This window comes from Manis javanica, chromosome 4 (assembly GCF_040802235.1).
Source record: "Manis javanica isolate MJ-LG chromosome 4, MJ_LKY, whole genome shotgun sequence".
NCBI lineage: Eukaryota > Metazoa > Chordata > Mammalia > Pholidota > Manidae > Manis > Manis javanica.
In genome coordinates, this window is record NC_133159.1 from 19,753,108 (window position 1) to 19,769,851 (window position 16,744).

Consider the following 16,744-nt stretch of genomic DNA (forward strand, 5'->3'; position numbering starts at 1 on the left):
AAATGAGGTGGAGGTGAGGATTCAAGGAAATCCCATGTTGGTAGAGTTGGTTTGCAGAGGGCTTTTGATATAGTCCTTTCCATCTCCCCGTTTTAGAACAGTTTTGCAAATAACTGGCCATTCTTCTCTACCCATGAAACCCGCAAGCCCGTCCCTGACTCCCCCGCATGTGAATAAGTCCCACCTGGATCCCTAACACCTCGTTAGGTGGAGATCCAATAACTCGATGGGGGAATCTCTCTCCCTGGCTTTTTATCCAAGAGCAGCCCAAGTGTCAGTCAATCCTGAGAGGGTTGAACCTTCTCAGAGGGAGCACAAAGCCCACATCAGCTCAGAGCTGGGCCTGCAGCTGGAGAGATTCTGAGGAGACTTGGCTTGAAAGGAGTCCCCTCAAGCACAGACTGCAAAAATAAAGCGTATTAAGAAATCACTCTGGGGGAGCTGTGGGACCTGATGGTGGTGACGGAAGATAAGGAACCTACCTGGGACTGGGGCGTTAAGATCCCTAGGGTGTCTATCCATCCCAGTGTTAGCTTCCCTAGCGGGGGAATCCCTAGAGCCTCGTGAGGTAAAGGCCTGAGGGGAGTGTGCCGAGGCTGCTGTCAAGCCGCCGTCTGGGTCAGGCCCGGGACTTTCAGTGTGAAGGGGGTGGGGGGGAACAGGGGGAACAGGGAGCCTCCTTCCCGCTGGTGAGAAAAGGAACCTCTGGCGAGCGATTCCAAACGAGCTGAGTTGGGGAGCGCAGTGGCCCCCGGCGTGGTCGGGGCCAGGGGACCGGGTTTGCGAGGGAGGAGCCAGCCGGGCCTCAGCAGGTTAAGCAGAGCACGCGCCGAGGGAACGCCGTGGAGGCTGGGCCCGCGCACCGGGCTCGGCTGGGGCGGGGGTCCGCTCCGGGAATGCCGCGCCGCGGGGCCTGAGGCGGGGCTCCGGAGGCTCCGCCCCTCGCGCAGGTAGCCAATGGGCGCGGCGGCGCCGGGTGACGGAGGGAGCCGAAGTGCTAGTGCCGCGGCGGCGGCGGCGGCGGCGGCGGACGGCCCTGCTCCAGTGCTAGGGTCTCGCGTTTGGGTGGGGGCGCGGGGGGCGCGAGGGCTCAGAGCCTGGAACCCCGGGACCAGGGAGGCGGCGCGGTCCGGACCGCCGGAGGAGCGCGGGCGGCCCGGCGGCGGCGCGATGCCGCTCGCCCAGCTCAAGGAGCCCTGGCCGCTCATGGAGCTGGTGCCGCTGGACCCGGAGGTGAGTGAGCGGGGCGGCGGACGGGCGCCGGTGGCCGGCGAGCCCAGGTCCCCACAGGGGCGGGGCGGCCCGCCGCGCCGCTGTAGCCTAGCTGGCGGCAGCGAGGGCGCGAGTGCACTCCGATCTCTTGCTCCCTCTCCGGCTCCACCCCCCTGTGCCCCGGGTGTGTGTGTGCGAGGGACAGTTCCGCCAAGCTTCGAGAACACCTAGCCCGGAGGAGGGACTCCGTGGGGCGCTGGGATCTGGCCATCCTCACTCCACACACCTAGGACCCGTAGCAGGAGCTGTCAGAGCTTCCTCCATTAGCGCAGACTGGCGAGTTGGGGTACCAGATGTCTGGGATTCTACAAGACACAGGGTTATGGGACCCTCCACTTCTCCTTGACGTCTCCCCAGCACCCCACCCCAAGAGCTCTCCACCTCTCTCCTCTGCTCCGCTGTTGACCGTAGAAGGCTTGCCCCCTTGACCTTCGGCAGTTGTGGGATGTGGGGTGACACTACCATCTGGGACTGAAACTCTTGGTTTTCTTTGCCCTGAGGCTAGAGCCAGAGGACACCTGTGTCCCTACCCCCAGGCTGTGGAGAAGAGAGTGAGAAAAAGCCCTTAGACCTTGTGAAGATTATTCCTGGAGTGACAGTGAGGACCTTGGTGCTTGCCTCCCTTCTTGTACCCCCTCACATAAGAAGGGCTGGGCCCCTGGAGAGTTTGGCCTCTGCCAGCCTGCTTCTCCTAGAAGCAGCGTTTGTCCTTAGGATTCTATGGTGTCAGGCCCTAAGCATGCAGGCCAGCTCTTCCTGTGCCCTTTGACCCCCAGGGTCAAGGTCAAGCCACTGAACCAGCTGGTTGAGAAAACTTTCCCCTCACCTCATGCTAGGCATGAGGCAGGTGATACTCTCTTTCCAGAGAGATTTGGGGTTTTGCAGAGAGGGTGTGGAGACCTCAGTCAGCCTGGGAGCCAAGGTGATTTTCTACTGGCTTGGGCTCCTAGCCCCTGCCTAGGACCCTTCCTCTGCCCTCTCTTACCTTGGCAATCACAAAGTACCCTGCCTGTCAGGGCCACAGACCGAGATCAGAGTGAAGATCCCGGGTCCCCAGTGCCCAGGGTGTGCTGCCCCTTTAAAGGGATGGTTACAGCCAACACTGGCTATTGGAGGGTGGGCGCGGCAGGATTAGGTAACCAACCTGAGGTACAATTTAGAGTAAATTGCTCTGGGATCCCTGCCATGGGGTTTTTACAGGCCCTGCACAGCTCCCGGAGGTTCTCTCGCTGACTCACCCTGTGAGGTGAGGAACAATGTCCTCTGCAGCCCCAATTCCCTCTACCTGCCCCCAGGACCAGGGCACAAGAGCCTGGGGTGGGAGGGACACTCAGAGGTAGATTCCTTTGCCCTGGAACGCCCTTGCCACCTAGGCCTCCCTAGAGGAAGGTAGACTGGGAGAGGCCAGGAGGGACTTACCTTCGGTTATGCCGGTAGGGAGGGCAGACACCGAGGAGCTCCATCCCAGTCCAGGGCACTACTTCCTGCTTCCCTTTGGGGAATCCTGGGACAGGGTCCAGCTTAACCAAGGGGCCAGGTTTAAACGGGAAACCCAACTCAGATTTGAGTATTACTGCACCTGAACTCTTGGAGGCGGTAAGACTGGCTTATATCCTAGGATTAGGGGGTGCTGTAAGCCCAGGAGCTTTACCCTGGAAATGCTGTGTGACCCTCAGTCAGTCCTTAGCCTTTCTAGGCCTCTGTTTCTCCAATGGCCAGGGCTGGGTTTTAGTCTCTGCTTCCGGGGCCTGAGACGGTGCAAAGCCTTGAGTACTGCTGCCCATTTCCGCCCTCCCCCATTCCATGGAGGTGCCAGGCTACTGGGTGTTATTGTTTGGGTAACAGGAGCCATGGGGCGGCCAGGGTGCAGGTTGGGCTGTCCTTACTGGAGAACAGGGCCTTGCTGTTCTTAGCCCAGGTGGCGTGTAAGTGATATAGCAGCCTGACCTGCAGGTACAGATGCTGCCACTGGCTCCCGGCCGGGAAGGAGGCAGGCAAGGGGCTGGCCGGGACGTTTGGCAGAAGATGGGATCTGGACTCCCCTGATCTCTCCATGATGCTGCCGAAAATGGGCTGCTGGGAGGCAGGGCCTGGCCCAGAGCATGGCCCCGGTGGAGTAAACCCACTGGAAGTTGAGGTGAAGATTCTGCCTGGGCCTTCCCTAGCCCCTCTGAAAGTAGTAACGTTGTCCCCAGGCCCAGCCCTGCCATGTACAGAGCTTTACCATGTGCTGTCCACTCTGCTTCACCCATATCACCTTATTAAAATAAAATAATTATCAAAACAACTTCTCAAGGTAGGGATTATTACCTCCATTTTCATATGGGTACTGAACTGAGAGAGGAGAACTGGCCTATGAATTAATGTCAGAGGCAGGATTGGAACCCAGAACCCCTCCCAGTCTTCCACCAAGCAGGGGGACGCTCAAGGATGAGGAAGGGCTGGGATCAAACTGGTCCAGGTGGAAGGTGTTCCAGGAGAGGCTCCGGATGTTGGCAGACTCTCCTCATCCCTCAGGGCCCCTGTCCAGCTTCTGCTGAGGGCTAGTAGTGCCAGCCAACCCTGGCACCTGGCCCCCAGCCTCCAGCAGTGTTTTCAGGGCTGCCAATGCTGGGCTCTGAACCCAGCTCCTGGGGCTGCTTCCTGCCTGTGGGGCACGTGCTGTCTTTGTCCATCTGCTGCCCTGCCCTTCTTCCAAAGACAGAGCTGCTTGGGTTGAAAGGAAGGATACCTGTTGGAAATCATCTCTGACCTCTGGGGAGGATCTGCAGTGGTCTGGGGTCCCTGGGCAGCTGTCTCCAGTGCCCTCTGAGGGAGAAGGAGAAGAGTAGGTCTCCATCCTCTAAGAGGCCAAAGGGCCTTTCCTGTACCAGACTTTCTATTCAAGGTCCTCATTCCAAGAGATCAGTATCACTGCCTGCTTTTCGTTCACTCATTCATTCAGCAAATATTTTTTGAGCACTTAGTATGTGACAAGTACTCTTCCAAGCAATAAGGTACAGCTGTGAAAAAGACAAACCTGCCCTTAGGGTACAGATGAGGAAACAGATGCTCAGAGAAGTAATGTGACAGACTCAAGGTCAGAGTGAGTGGGGGACAGAGTGAGAATTAGCAGCTATGTCTTTGTGGCTGCAGAGCTGTATTCTTTCCAGCATCCGTGCAGCAGTCAGGCCAGAGGGGCAAATGAACCCTGTCTTCATAGGACCCTGGCCCAGAGGGGAGCTCACCTGTGGTCCTCTGCTCTCCCAGACCTTTTTCCAGGGCTACCCATTCTGTTCTACAGAGCTTACAGTTGTGGGGTTCCATGAGGATGGCACCCAGGCCAGAGACCCTGGGACTGGAGACAGCTAAACAGGGCCTGTGGGGCCCCCTGAACCATGGAGAATACTGCTCAGTATGCCCACACCTCTGGGTACACCCACCACCTCCTCCCCTCCTTCACTGGGGATTTAGGCTTGCAGCCACATAACTTTGGCTTATGATCCTGTATCTGTCACCTGCTAGCTCAGGGACCTCAGATATGTAAGTCTCTTAACTCTCTGAGCTTTGTCTGAAAAGTAGGAGTAATAGAACCTGCTCTGTCCTCCCTGCTGTCTTTGCTAGGTTAAGATTTCATTTGACAGACTATATGCTATACCCTGAGCTGGATGCCAAGAAGATGATGGCGTTAAACCTGTGTTCTGCTCAGTGCTGTGGGGCCCAGAGGAGAGAGGAAAGGACTTGAGGCTGTGCGGACAAAGGGGATAACATTTGAAATGAATCCTGACAGAAGGCCAGGAGTTTGCCAAAGTGACAACACAGGAAGGGTTTTTTTGGTGGAAGGAGCCACTATGCAAATTCTTGGGATATGAAACAAGCTGGTCTGTTGAGGGTCTCAGCTCATTCAGTTTAGCTCAAGAATAGAGCCCAGTAATAATAATGACTGTTGTTTGTGAACCAATTATATGCCAGGTGTATACATTTATAGGCACGGTTTTCTTTGCTTCTTGGTGGAGGTACCCCACAAAATACATCACTTTTATCCTCATTTCACAGATGAGGAAACTGAAGCCCAGAGAAATGAGATAACCTCAGGGTCCTGCAGGTGGTAGAAGCCAGAATTGGAACCCAGAAGGTTAGGTTCCAGGACTCACTTTCTCGATCACCTGTGTTGAGCATTTTGAGATGATGAACTTGAACACTGTGCCAAGGAGATTGGACTTTATTCTGTAGGTGATGGGAAGCCATGGAAGAGTTTGGGGCCTGGTACATAGAAGATTCTCAATAAGGAGTGAGTGAGTTGGTCAAGAAAGTTGATAGCTCAAATGCAATGATCATAGTTGAGTTTTAGGAAGGGTGGGGGTTTGGAATGAGAAAGGCTGGGAGGAGGACTGGTGTGTATGTAGGCTCCTGTGACCATCTGTGGTAATTATATCAAAAGTCTATAATGCTGGGTGAAGTAGAATTCAGTCTACAAATGCGTTGTGCCTTCCTCCTTCCCCCCACCCTGATTGACCCAGCCCTTCTCCCCAAGCTGCCGAGAGATCACAGCATGTGTATGTATATATGTGTGTGTAGGGGTCTGCAGAACACTGGCCCCTGGAGAGGATTAGGAGCATTAAGGGGACTCAGGGGGCAGGATGTCCTGGGAGCAGCAGGGGGTAGCTGCTCCAGGGCCTGGGAGATTATGTCATGGGAAGGACACAGCTGTGCCTGCTGCTGCCAAGCAAAGCCACAGCTGTCCTGTGGACCCAGCCCCTGACTCCAAAGTCCTGACCTGCCTAGGTTGGGTCTTCCTGGCTAGTAGGAGCCTCTTGTTTGCCTCACTACATTCTTGCTGTGCCAGAAGGGGTGGGGACCAGCTCCTTTCAGCTTACCAAGGCCCAGATAGGGTAAGTTACTCATCTCATATCACACAGGAAAGGGATGGGCTGGGTTTGGCATATGCCAGGGTGAATAATGCCCACCTGAGGGTGAGCTCAGGTGACTGGAAAGAACAAGACTGCCCAGAGTTCAGTGCCCACCTGTCTACAGGGTGTCCCCCTAGCTAGGGTTTTTTGGAGCAGCAGACCTTTTATGAACATCTCCTGGGTGTCAGAGATCAGATTTTGCATCCCAGTTTACCAGTTGTGTGACCTTAGGTGCTATTACTAGGCCCCTCTGAGCCTCAGTTTCTTCTTTTGCCAAATGGGGCCAGGACCTTCCCAGGTCATGAGGATTTAATAGTGCCACAGGTGTGAGGCACTGAGCCCAGTGTCTGGCATATAGCAGGGGCTCAGAAGAGAGCAGCTGTGAGTAGCAGAGAAAGCCCTAATCTCTGCCCTCCCAGGACTCCCCATGTATTAGGAAGGGAAGGCCTGTGTGTAAATAGCCTCTGCAATGTGACAAGTGGTACAGTGAAGGAATGCAGGGACATAGTGGAGCAGCAGTGAATTTACTTGGCAAGGTACAGAGGTGCGGGTGAGGTGGGTGTCATCCCAGGGCAGGGCAAGGCCAGAGCAGCCACCATCTCTAGGCTGGACTGTTCTTCAGACTATCTCCTTCCACCCCTGTACCAACTCTGGGAGGGAGGTGTAACTATCCTGTTATAGATCGGGAAACTGAGGTCTCTTGCGGTTGAGTAGTTGGTACAGAGTCACACAGTTTTTCTCTGTCAGAGCTGGGAGCCGTACATTCCCTTTCCTTCTCCCTGGGAGGAGGTGATATTTGAGCTGTCTTCAAAGATGAGGTGATTGCTAGGCAGAGAGCATGTGGGCTGGAGTGTGGGGGGCTGCTCTGAGTTGTGAGGGGCTATTGCAGGAGGGCTTGTACCCGTGTCCTTACTGTGAAAGTGAGAACTCCTGCCCCCACCTCCGCGGCCTCCCTAGCTATTGGGAGCAGCCCAGGGTCTGTCTTTGCCCACACCGGTAAGTTCTGACATTGTTCCCCAATCTCCCTTTTCTTCCAGAATGGACAAGCCTCAGGGGAAGAAGCTGGACTTCAGCCATCCAAGGTGAGAGCAAGGGCTAGCACCCTGGGCTAGGGACTGTGTACATGGCCGTGGAGGAGGAGGGAAGCCTGCTTTCATCCTGCCTGGGTGTGAGGGCCCTGGCCTCTTGTGCCTCTGGCCCACTCAGCCTTCCTTCTCTGGTCCCACCTAATCCTCAAAGCAGTGCTGTGCATAGCGAGCACTTGCTCCAACCTTCCGATTTCTTAAGTGAGGGGACTGTGCAGCCCAGTCAGGGTTGGGAGCAGAATTCAGGCTGGAACTCTGGCTACCCATCACCAGGCCAGCACACTTCCTCCGTTTATTTACTCATGGTGGCTGGGCGGGCTGTAAGGAAAGGACTGAAGGGATGAAGGGGCAGGCTCAGGTCAGCTGTGCCTGGCGAAGGCCTGGAATCATCCAGGCACATGATGGTGGAGGGAACCTGATGGCCTCTCAAGTCTGACCAGGGCCCAGTGCCTAGCATGCGGCATTTCACAGGGCTCCCACCCTGGCTCTCACGACTGCTATCTCTGTATTTCCCCCCAGGTTCCTCCCTTTAGCTCTCAGCCCCCATTGCTAGTTTCATGTGTTGACAAAAGTGCCAGGGGATGGGTGACAGTTGTGTGACCTTGGATGGGTCCTTTGCCCCCTCTGGGCCTGGGCTTTCTCATCTCTGAGTTAGGAAAGATCACGTCCAATTCTTGGGATGCTGTGAGGTCACAGCACTGCTGGCTCTGGAGGCACCTTGGAAGCCGCATAGGCAGGACAGAGCATGGGCTCTGGTGGCAGAGCAAACCCGGCTTCAAGTCCCCATCTTGTCCTCACCATTTGATCAGAGGCCCTTCTCCCTTCCAAGCCTGTTTCCTCCTCTGTAAGTTGGGGATAATAGTGCCTACCTCCCAGGAGTGATGTGAAGAATGTATGAGGTAGTAACCACTTGGCACACAGTGACATCAGCATCAGCACCTGTGTATGCTCAGCTCCACTTGCTACCAGTGGCCACACCCCAGGCCTATGTCTGGGCACCAGGCCAGTCACAAGCTGGACCTTTGAGATAGACCCAGGGCTGGTCCTGATGTTTGCCTTGACTCAGCCTCTTGAGATAGGGGAGCTGAGCTGCCTGGTGTAGGGCAGGGTGAGAGAAGCAGGCTCTCCACCTCCTCTGTTGGTGTCTATGGCAATCTTGGTCTACCCACAGGCCAGGCCAAGTGGTGCAGACTGGGCCCCTTGGTTTGCCTTGGTCCCAAGTCTGGAGAATCTCCTCCTACAAAGGAGCTGCCCCTAGTTGCCTAGTAACAAAAGGATGGGCCTGTAGGTTCTCAGTGAAGAACCAGGATATTCAGATCTTGGTGCTGAGGTTTTGGGGGTTTCAGAGCAGCTTGTAGCTCTGGGGGAGCTGATGGTGAGTGCAGCTGCTTGCCTCAAGAGCTAGAGGTTGGGAGAGGACTAGAGCTTCCCCTGGCAGGTAATAACCTACATTGGATCCCAAGTGTCTGACTCCTGCTCTAGAGCAGAAGATCCTGAGGTGGAAGGGAGAAGAGGCTGGGGATGAATGGGACAGGGAGAGTCTTAATTGCCATGTTAAGGAAAAGAAAGAGCTTAACCCACACCTGACACCACACCAGGAGTTTTGCATTTAGTTTGCACAACACCCCTGAAGGAAGAGATTGTTACTATCCCCATTTCACAGATGAGAAAGTTTAGGCCCAAGGCCGTATAGCTGATGGACAATGGCATCAGGTCTTGCTTGATCACAGAGCCCACACTCCTCCTAGCCCATGGACCACTGAGTGCTGAAGAGGAGGGACATTCGGTCAACCTGTGACCCCAAGTTCCACCATTGCTAGGCACCTGCTCACCCATCTTTTCTGTTGCTCCAGAACCTGTTTTCTCAGTGTGCACTTCTGAGTTCAGCACACCAGGGGGCGCTCAGCCTATGATTAGGATCTCATTTTGTGCCCTAGAAAGAGTTGGCAGTGGCTGGGTTAATCTTTGCTTCATCAGACTTTCCGTGCACCCTCCTGTGGTACTGGGGGACCCCAAATGAAGTCAACCCCCCCACCTTCAGGAAGCTCCCAGTCTTGGTGGGAGGGAGGAGACAGGAAGCTATGTGGTGGGCCTGTGATGGGCCAGAAAATAGCTGTGAGCACATAGAACCTCCATCCTGGGCCAGGCCCATGTTGGGCAGAGAAATACACCACCTTCCAGGTACCCACATCAGTGGCATGATGAGATGAGCACATCCTGAGGAACTCAGCCAGTGGCATCTGAGCTCAGGGCTGAGGGTGGACTCAACAGACGGTCACGGCTGTGTGTGGCCGAGTAGGAAGAGGTGGTGGGCTGTGGGGCACCAGGCCACCTTCCCCACAGAGCTGGCCTCTAAAGGCAGGATCTGGGAACTGAAGAGAGAAGTGGGGCTTCCAGGGAGAGAAGACACGGAGAGGGGGACTTGGGAGCGGAGTCTGGGTTCAGTATCCCGCTCCTCTTTCTTGTTTGCCTTATAACCTTGGGAGAGTAATTTGTTGCTTTGAGGTTTAGGCTCTTCCTATAAAAGTATAATTGGGTCCACCCCTCAGGACCACCCAGAGGACGGAATGTGATGCATGTAAATTAAAGAATCCATCAAGATTTGAGGCATAACGTTGGTATTTAATGCTTGCTTATTTTATCATTTCAGGCAGAAAGGGGGATTTGGGTTTTAAGAGCTATAGTATAGACAGCACAGTGAAAGCTTCTGATCCCTTCAGCACCCTGGTACACCTGGTGTCCTCAGGGACTCTGGGGCTCCATTCACCAGCCCTCTCTTCATCGGGGTGGACTGGGCACCCCAGGCCCCCTCCCCCGGCTATCTCCGGAGCTGGACCCCTTTGAAGCGCCTGTGAGTCTATTTTGAGAACTGAACGTCTCCCCCCTCCCCTCCTCTCTTCCTGTTTATGAAACCCTGATCCCTCCCGGATCCCTCATGCTCCCCTGGCTGTCGCTCAGGCAGGATGTGACTGTGGACTTCAGGGAGCCTCAGGTGTTCAGAGGAACTTCCTTGGACTGGCCAGGCAGGCTAGCCCACCCTCCCAGCACCTGGCACCCTGTGGCTGGTCTCTGCCCCTTCAGCCTTCCCAGAGGAGACCCTGTAGCCCTAAGACTGCCCATCTAATTAAGGAGTTCTGTTTATAACATCCCTTTGTCTCTGTGGTCCTTTGTTTCTAGGAACAACCATCTGAGGGTGGAGCATCTAGTTTTAACCCCTTTTTTACAGAGGAAGAAACCGAGGCTCAGGTAGGGAGAGCAGGTTGCCTTGGAGCACTCAGCTAGTGAGTATACGGTTCTGAACTCGCCACCATTCACTCTTGGCCTCAGCCTCTTGTTCATGCTGGTCTCTCTCTGCACCATCCTTTTTTCCTCCTTTCTGCCAAGCTAACTCCTTTTCATCCTCAGGGTTCAGCTGGACTTCCCTTTTCCTGGAAGGCCTTACTGGTCCCCATGCTAGGTAGATATAGTTACCACCTTTGGACACCCATGGCACCTTGATTGCAGCTCTGCTGAGGGACAATTGTGTTTTGTTATCATGTATTTATTTTGGGAGCTTCCTGAGCACAAGGCTGGAGTCTGGCTTACGTGTGCATCTCCTAGTGCTCCTGGCCTGGGAGCAGAGCAGGGGGCCAGTAGATGGGCAAGTGATGTCCAGAGGAGAGGCAGGCCTTGCAGGGAGAGCAAAAATGAAGTGCTCGAGTGTAGGTTTAGGAAGCAAACAGACTTTGATTTTGCTCTTAGCTCTCCCCTTTGCTAGTCATGTGGCCAAGGACAAGTCACTTTCTTTCTGAGTCTAGTTTCCTCATCTCTGAAATGAAATAATAATAATACCTCCCTTGGAGCTAAGACATAGGGATACAAACCCACAAAGGTTGAAGGAAAGAATGGATTCGTGTAATAAAAGCTCATTAGGAGGCATACCTCTCATTGTCACTCCTGCCAGTCCTGGCCTAGTACCTTGAGGATGGCTGGGAACTGTGGTCCTCTTCTCCTCCCAGAGGCAAGCTGGGAGATACATCTGGGGACATCTGTCCCACCAGAGGGGACAGTGCCTGGGAGGCCCTGCAGATGTTGCCAGCTGGGGAAGGGGCTGTTGGTGTCTGTTAGGGCCAGGGATTGGCAGGTGGGCTTGGGCTGCGGCTGGTGTGGGGAGGTCCAGAGCAAGGCCTCTGGGGCCAGGGATCAGCCCAGGGAGCCTCCTCTGGGCTTCTCTCCCAGCTGCCCTGTGAGAGGAAGTAAATGAGAGGAAGTATCTACAGTAGAGAACGGGGCAGGGACCGAGGGATGTGGTCTGGTGCCTGTCCTCACCCTTCTGCCACCAGAGGCCTCAGAGGCCCTGCACACACTCCTCAGCAAAGGCAGTTCTGAGAGTTTCCTTCCTGTACTCCGCTTGCCACAGAGAGTCCTCCTCTGCTTCTGAGGAACTCGAGGGCAGTGGACCCCAGCTGGTGCTGGACCAGAGAGCTGTTCCCGGGGCTGTGCCAGCCTCCAGAGCCCTGCCTGAAGAAGCTGGGGTGCAGTGAGCAGCCTCTAAGAGGCATCTTTCCCAACCCCGACAGGCCATCATCAGACTGTAGTTGAAGGCCCTGTGAGGACTAGAAGGGGAAGTCCAGATGTCGTGAGGGCGTGTGTTTCCACATAGGGGATGTCTGTGGAAATGGCTTCCGGTCATCGTCCTGTGTGTATTAGTGGTCATGTCAGTTCCTGTGGGTGTACCGGCGTGAGTGATGCAGTGAAGCCATGTGGAAAAGGGCCAGGCCTGGTCAACTCCTGCCCCCTGGCTACCTGCTCCTCAGACCTCTGTGAGGTCCTTGCCAGGCCCATCCAGGGCCCTGGACTGGCAGGCCTCTTAGGGTGGAGCTGCGTGCGGTGGTGCTGCTCTGTGGGCTGCCATTTGGGTGGGCCCAGCCTTGGGAAGGTCACTGTGGGGGAAGGAGGGCCTACGCTCTGGGCTGGGACAGTTGGGAATGTGGCCTTGCTGACTTCTGCCCCACATCCTCTCACAGGGATATTCGCAGGTGCCGGGATGCCCTCTTTGTCATCACCTCATTTCCCGTGACTGTTCTGTGTCCCAGTCTCCCCTGCTTAGGATCAGGGGAGATGAGGAGGAGGTATCCCTGGGCAATCCTTGGAGTCATGGGCTTGGGAGTGTCCCCTCTTCAGCAGGGGAGCCTGACCCATCTTCTGTCCCTCCTCCCTGCAGAGGGGGAAGTGAGAAGGAGGGGGTTAGGGACCCTGCCTTCTGGGCTCGGAAGGCTGAAAAAGCAGAAGTAAGAGATGTAAGGGGCCCTTTGGCCACCGGCTTGAGCCCCACCATGCAGACCCCGGCAGATTTCCCCAGGGTTGAGAGAGACTTACTCCCCTGTCCCAGAAAGGTGAGCAGGGGGTTGGCCAGCCTCCAGCAGTGTCTGTCACCACGACTTTGGGCGAGAAGTTGGTTTGGGGGTGGCTCTCCCCCCTGGGGTTTCCGGGTGACTGCCTCTGTCCCCAGGGAGTACGCTCAGTCAGAGGCAAACAGGTGGAGGCTCAGACCTCAGGGCTGGGTGGGCAGGGGTTGCTGAGTGGCTTTGGCCCACCCCAGCCCCTGTCTGTGCCAGGCTTTTTGCTGGTCTCACTCTGGGTTACCCTCAGGGCACTGATTAGCCTGCAGCTTTTTGTGGCTGCAGCTTCTATGGCTGTTCAGGGTCCCCTAAAGATGAATCTACATCTCTGAGGGTCAAGACCTAGAATGGGAAGTCCCCGGACTGAGCCTAGGGGAGGGGGTGGGCTTAGATGGGCAGGACGTAGCTCTGACTGACTTACCTGCCCACCCTTTCCTGGCATTTAAGTCTACTGATGGCAGGCCAGGCAGTAACCAGGGGAAGCACTTGGGCTCAAGCTGGCTCCACCACTAGTTCAGTTTGAGCCTGAATGAGTCACTCTCCTCTGGTCCTCAGTTTCCTGCACCTGAAATGGAAATAATAGCTTTTAGGATTTTGGATCAGAGTCAAAGCCATTGTATTACACTTAGGAGATGTCCCTCTTGGCCCACTATGTTAGTCCTAGGCACCCCCCCTGGCCTGGGAAGAAAATCCCAGAGAAACGGAGACAGTTCTGCCACAAATACTGGTCTGCCCTCCCACGTGTGGGTGTTTGCAGGTGATGGGCCCCTTACCTCTTTCTCCACCCTGAGGCAGACGGAAAAGAACCCAGAGATCTGCCCTTGAGTCCAGGGTCTGACTTTCTGGGTATCTGTGCATCTTTCCCGCCTGCATGTCTCTCCTGGGTATCTGTCTGTCTGCTTGGGCCTCACTGACTCTGGCTGTCTCTCGCTGCTGTGCATTTGCCTCTGTTGTTGGATTCCTATCTCTGTCTCCACTTGATGAGCACCTGTCTTCACCTGCTGGGCACATGTCACGTGTTGGGTGCCTATTAAGTCTTGTCCCCTTCTGTCTCTGCCTGTTGAGAATGTGTCCCCATCTGTCTCCACCTGTTGGATGCAAGCCCCCACCTGCCTCTGCCTGTTTGGATCCCATCTGTCTGCCTTTTGTGTTGGGCTCATGTCCCCTTCTGTCTCTGCCTGTTGGGTACATGTCCCCATCTATTTTTGCCTGTTGGATATGTCTCCCCATCTGCCTCTGCCTGTCAGGTATGAGTTTCTGTCCACCTCTGCCTATTAGGTATGAGTCTCCTCCTGCCTCCGCCTGTTGGGTACATGTCCCCATCTGTTTCCGCCTGGTGGTATGTGTTCTTCCTACCTCTGCCTATTGCATACAGGTCTCTACCCCTTCCTGCATGCTGAGCATATGTGCCCTCCTGCCTTTGCCTGTTTGGTGTTCCACTTTATCTGCCTCTACATGTTAGGTGCCTGTCTGCCTGTTGGGTGCCTATCTTCTCACCAGCTGGATTGGCATGGGGCTTTCCCTCTGTAGGCCCACAGGGAGGATGGGGGGAAGGGCCAGAGGGCAGCCCTCAGGCAGTAGGGTTGGGGGAAGAGAGAGGAAGGGAACATGGTGAGAGTGCAGGCCTGGAGCTGGGAAACCACAGGCCCTGAGCGATTGGCGGCCCTGAGCCCGGGGCCAGCCTCCGCCCTCACCCGGCACATCCGCCTTGGGCCGGGCCCCCTCTGGGCAGCCCCAGCGCTGCCGACTCCTGCCATGGTGCCTTGGCCCCACGGGGCGGATGGAGCAGGAACCCAAGCCGCCCCGTCTGCGGCTCTGGGCCCTGCTCCCCTGGCTGCCCAGGAAGCAGAGACCCAGGATTGGCCAGACATCTCTGCCTGCCCCTGGCCCTGGCTCTGGCCCCAGGCGGGACTCGGTGAGTGTGCCCGGATGTTTGATCCTAGGCTGGCTGTGGCCCTTGGAGCAGGTACCTGGGTAGCCAGTTTGGCCTCAGCTGGCTTTAGGTTCTCCCAGCCCTGCTGGGTGACTGGACCCTACCCAGAGTTGCTTCCTAGGGAAGTCAGGAGGTACTTCAGCGCTCCAGGGCAATACTGGTAGATTGGAGGGAGGGCAGAGAGGTCCTAGAACAACTAGGACCCTGCAAGGGTTTCTGGTAGACTTGCATGAAGGAAGTTTTGGCGGGTGGGGCATGGAGTGTCTGGCTTTATCTTCTACCCTCCTAAGACTGGCACTGACTGAGTTGGTGGGAGTGTCAGGTGACTCTTGGGTCCCTGTGCATCTCAGTCTTTCCTTCTGAACAAAGGGATCCTATCATCCATCCTGACCAGGAACAAAAGCCCAGCTCTGCCTCCCCATGTTCAGTATGTGAACAAACCTTACTTCCTATGGTGGCAAAACCAAAACCTCTGCAGGGGGAGGGGAGCCCGACAGGGAGGATCTGGGGCAGGTCTGTAGGCCTCAGCCAGAGCCTGGGGTTGACTCGGGCTTTGGGCCTGACCAGGCTGGAGCAGGAGGAGCAAGAGGAGCAGTGCCTCACTGGACCTGACACCTTGATAGTTTGACCCTCCCTGGCCTCTAAGGCCCTTTTGGTATTGATGAACCTGGAGGCTGGCCCTGTAGGGTAGTTGTCAAGTTGCGCCTGCAGGGCCCTGACTGCTGAGGTCTGGTGGGAGTGGACTTGGGTGGGGGGACATGCCTCATTCTGGCCCAGATGGGGCCCACCATGCCCACCAGCTCTATCCCTCCGTCAGGATGAGGGCGTCCTCAAGGAGATCTCAATCACGCACCATGTCAAGGCTGGCTCGGAGAAGGCTGACCCATCCCATTTTGAGCTGCTCAAGGTTCTGGGCCAAGGATCCTTTGGTAAAGTGAGTCCTGAGCCCTCAGCCGGTAGTACAGCACTGGTCATGTCAGGGGTGGGGGTAAGGGGTCACCCTGGGGCTCAAAGGATCAGAGGGCAAAGGTTGATGGGTCTGAGGGAAGGATGAGGGGTTGCCTTTGGTACCCAGGAAGGGCAAAATGTTGACTTGGGGCTCAGGGAAATTAGAGATCGGTGTGGCACCTGGAGGATGGGACATGGCAGGCTCAGCCCCTCCCCCGCCTCTCCTCTGCTTCCCCTTCCCCCACCCCCACTGTCTCCTCAGGTCTTTCTGGTGCGGAAGGTCACCCGGCCTGACAGTGGGCACCTGTATGCCATGAAGGTACTGAAGAAGGCAACGCTGAAAGGTGAGTGGAGGGCACCTCCCCATGCAGAGCCCAGACCAGACACAGGACTGAGGGAGACAGCCCAGCCCCCAAGAGGCTTGGGTCTGATGGAAGGGATAGCTCTGTCTTCAGGAATGCCTGGTCTGCAGGTAGAAAAACAGGCCTGTTCTCAGCCTCCCCATTACCACCCACTCCCGCCCCCACCTGATGGGAAGATAGAGTCCATTCTAAAGACAAGAATTCCGGGAATTAACTCCATCACTCCCCTCTCCCCACCAAGCCAAGTGCCAATGACCGCAGCTGAAGGTAAATGTCTAGGAGGCAGTGGGTGAGTGCAGTGTGTCTGGGGTGCGGTCCTTCAAATATCAGGCATCAGTTGGTTGGGCAGAGGCCCCCTGTTACCATAGTTGCTTCGTGATGCTAGAAGAGTCTGAGGGAAACCTGCCAGGGTGGAGGACTACAAGAGGGAAGAGGCAGGGAGCCCAGGGAGGCAGTGGGTAGGAGAGGGTGAGTGGAAGGAAGGCCATGGAGGTAGAAGGCAGAGAGGTTCAGAAAGGAGCCCCAGCCCAGAGCTGTTATTCCAGGACTTAATAAAGGGCATGAGGGTGATTGGTGGTGGGCTGGGGCAGTGACTCTGACTGGCCTGGGGGCCGGTGGGGCCACTGACTAGGTGGAGCAGGCCCTGGCTGGGGTGAGGTGGGAGAAGGAGAGGTGTTGGCTTTGGGGACTTTAGGGGTCATGTGGCCCATGAAGGACTATCTGCTGGGTGACAAGGCCAGCCTCCTAAGGTGGGGAGTCACTCCCCAGGAGGGATGGTGGGAGCCACAGAGGGGAGAGAAATATGAAAAGACTCGGCTGCTGCTCTGAAGGGTTCCTAGGCTGGTGGGGGAGACTGAGCAGCCCCTGCAGTGTG

The 16,744-nt window shown here is 56.0% G+C and overlaps 1 protein-coding gene across 3 annotated transcripts in view; it reads left to right on the plus strand.

Moving 5' to 3' along the window:
* The first annotated feature begins 994 nt into the window (after positions 1-994).
* RPS6KA1 (ribosomal protein S6 kinase A1) overlaps positions 995-16,744 on the plus strand; it is a 35,659-nt gene continuing 19,909 nt past the window's right edge. Inside the window, exons 1-4 of one of the 3 annotated variants that reach the window (XM_037017852.2) lie at positions 995-1,233; positions 7,199-7,243; positions 15,378-15,494; positions 15,771-15,852. In XM_037017852.2, coding sequence (XP_036873747.1) covers positions 1,171-1,233; positions 7,199-7,243; positions 15,378-15,494; positions 15,771-15,852 — 307 coding nt within the window. In that variant the 5' untranslated portion in view covers positions 995-1,170. Of the gene's footprint in view, positions 1,234-7,198; positions 7,244-12,482; positions 12,622-13,106; positions 14,543-15,377; positions 15,495-15,770; positions 15,853-16,744 lie in introns of those variants that run through there. The other 2 variants (XM_017661432.3, XM_017661431.3) reach the window with 2 other exon arrangements.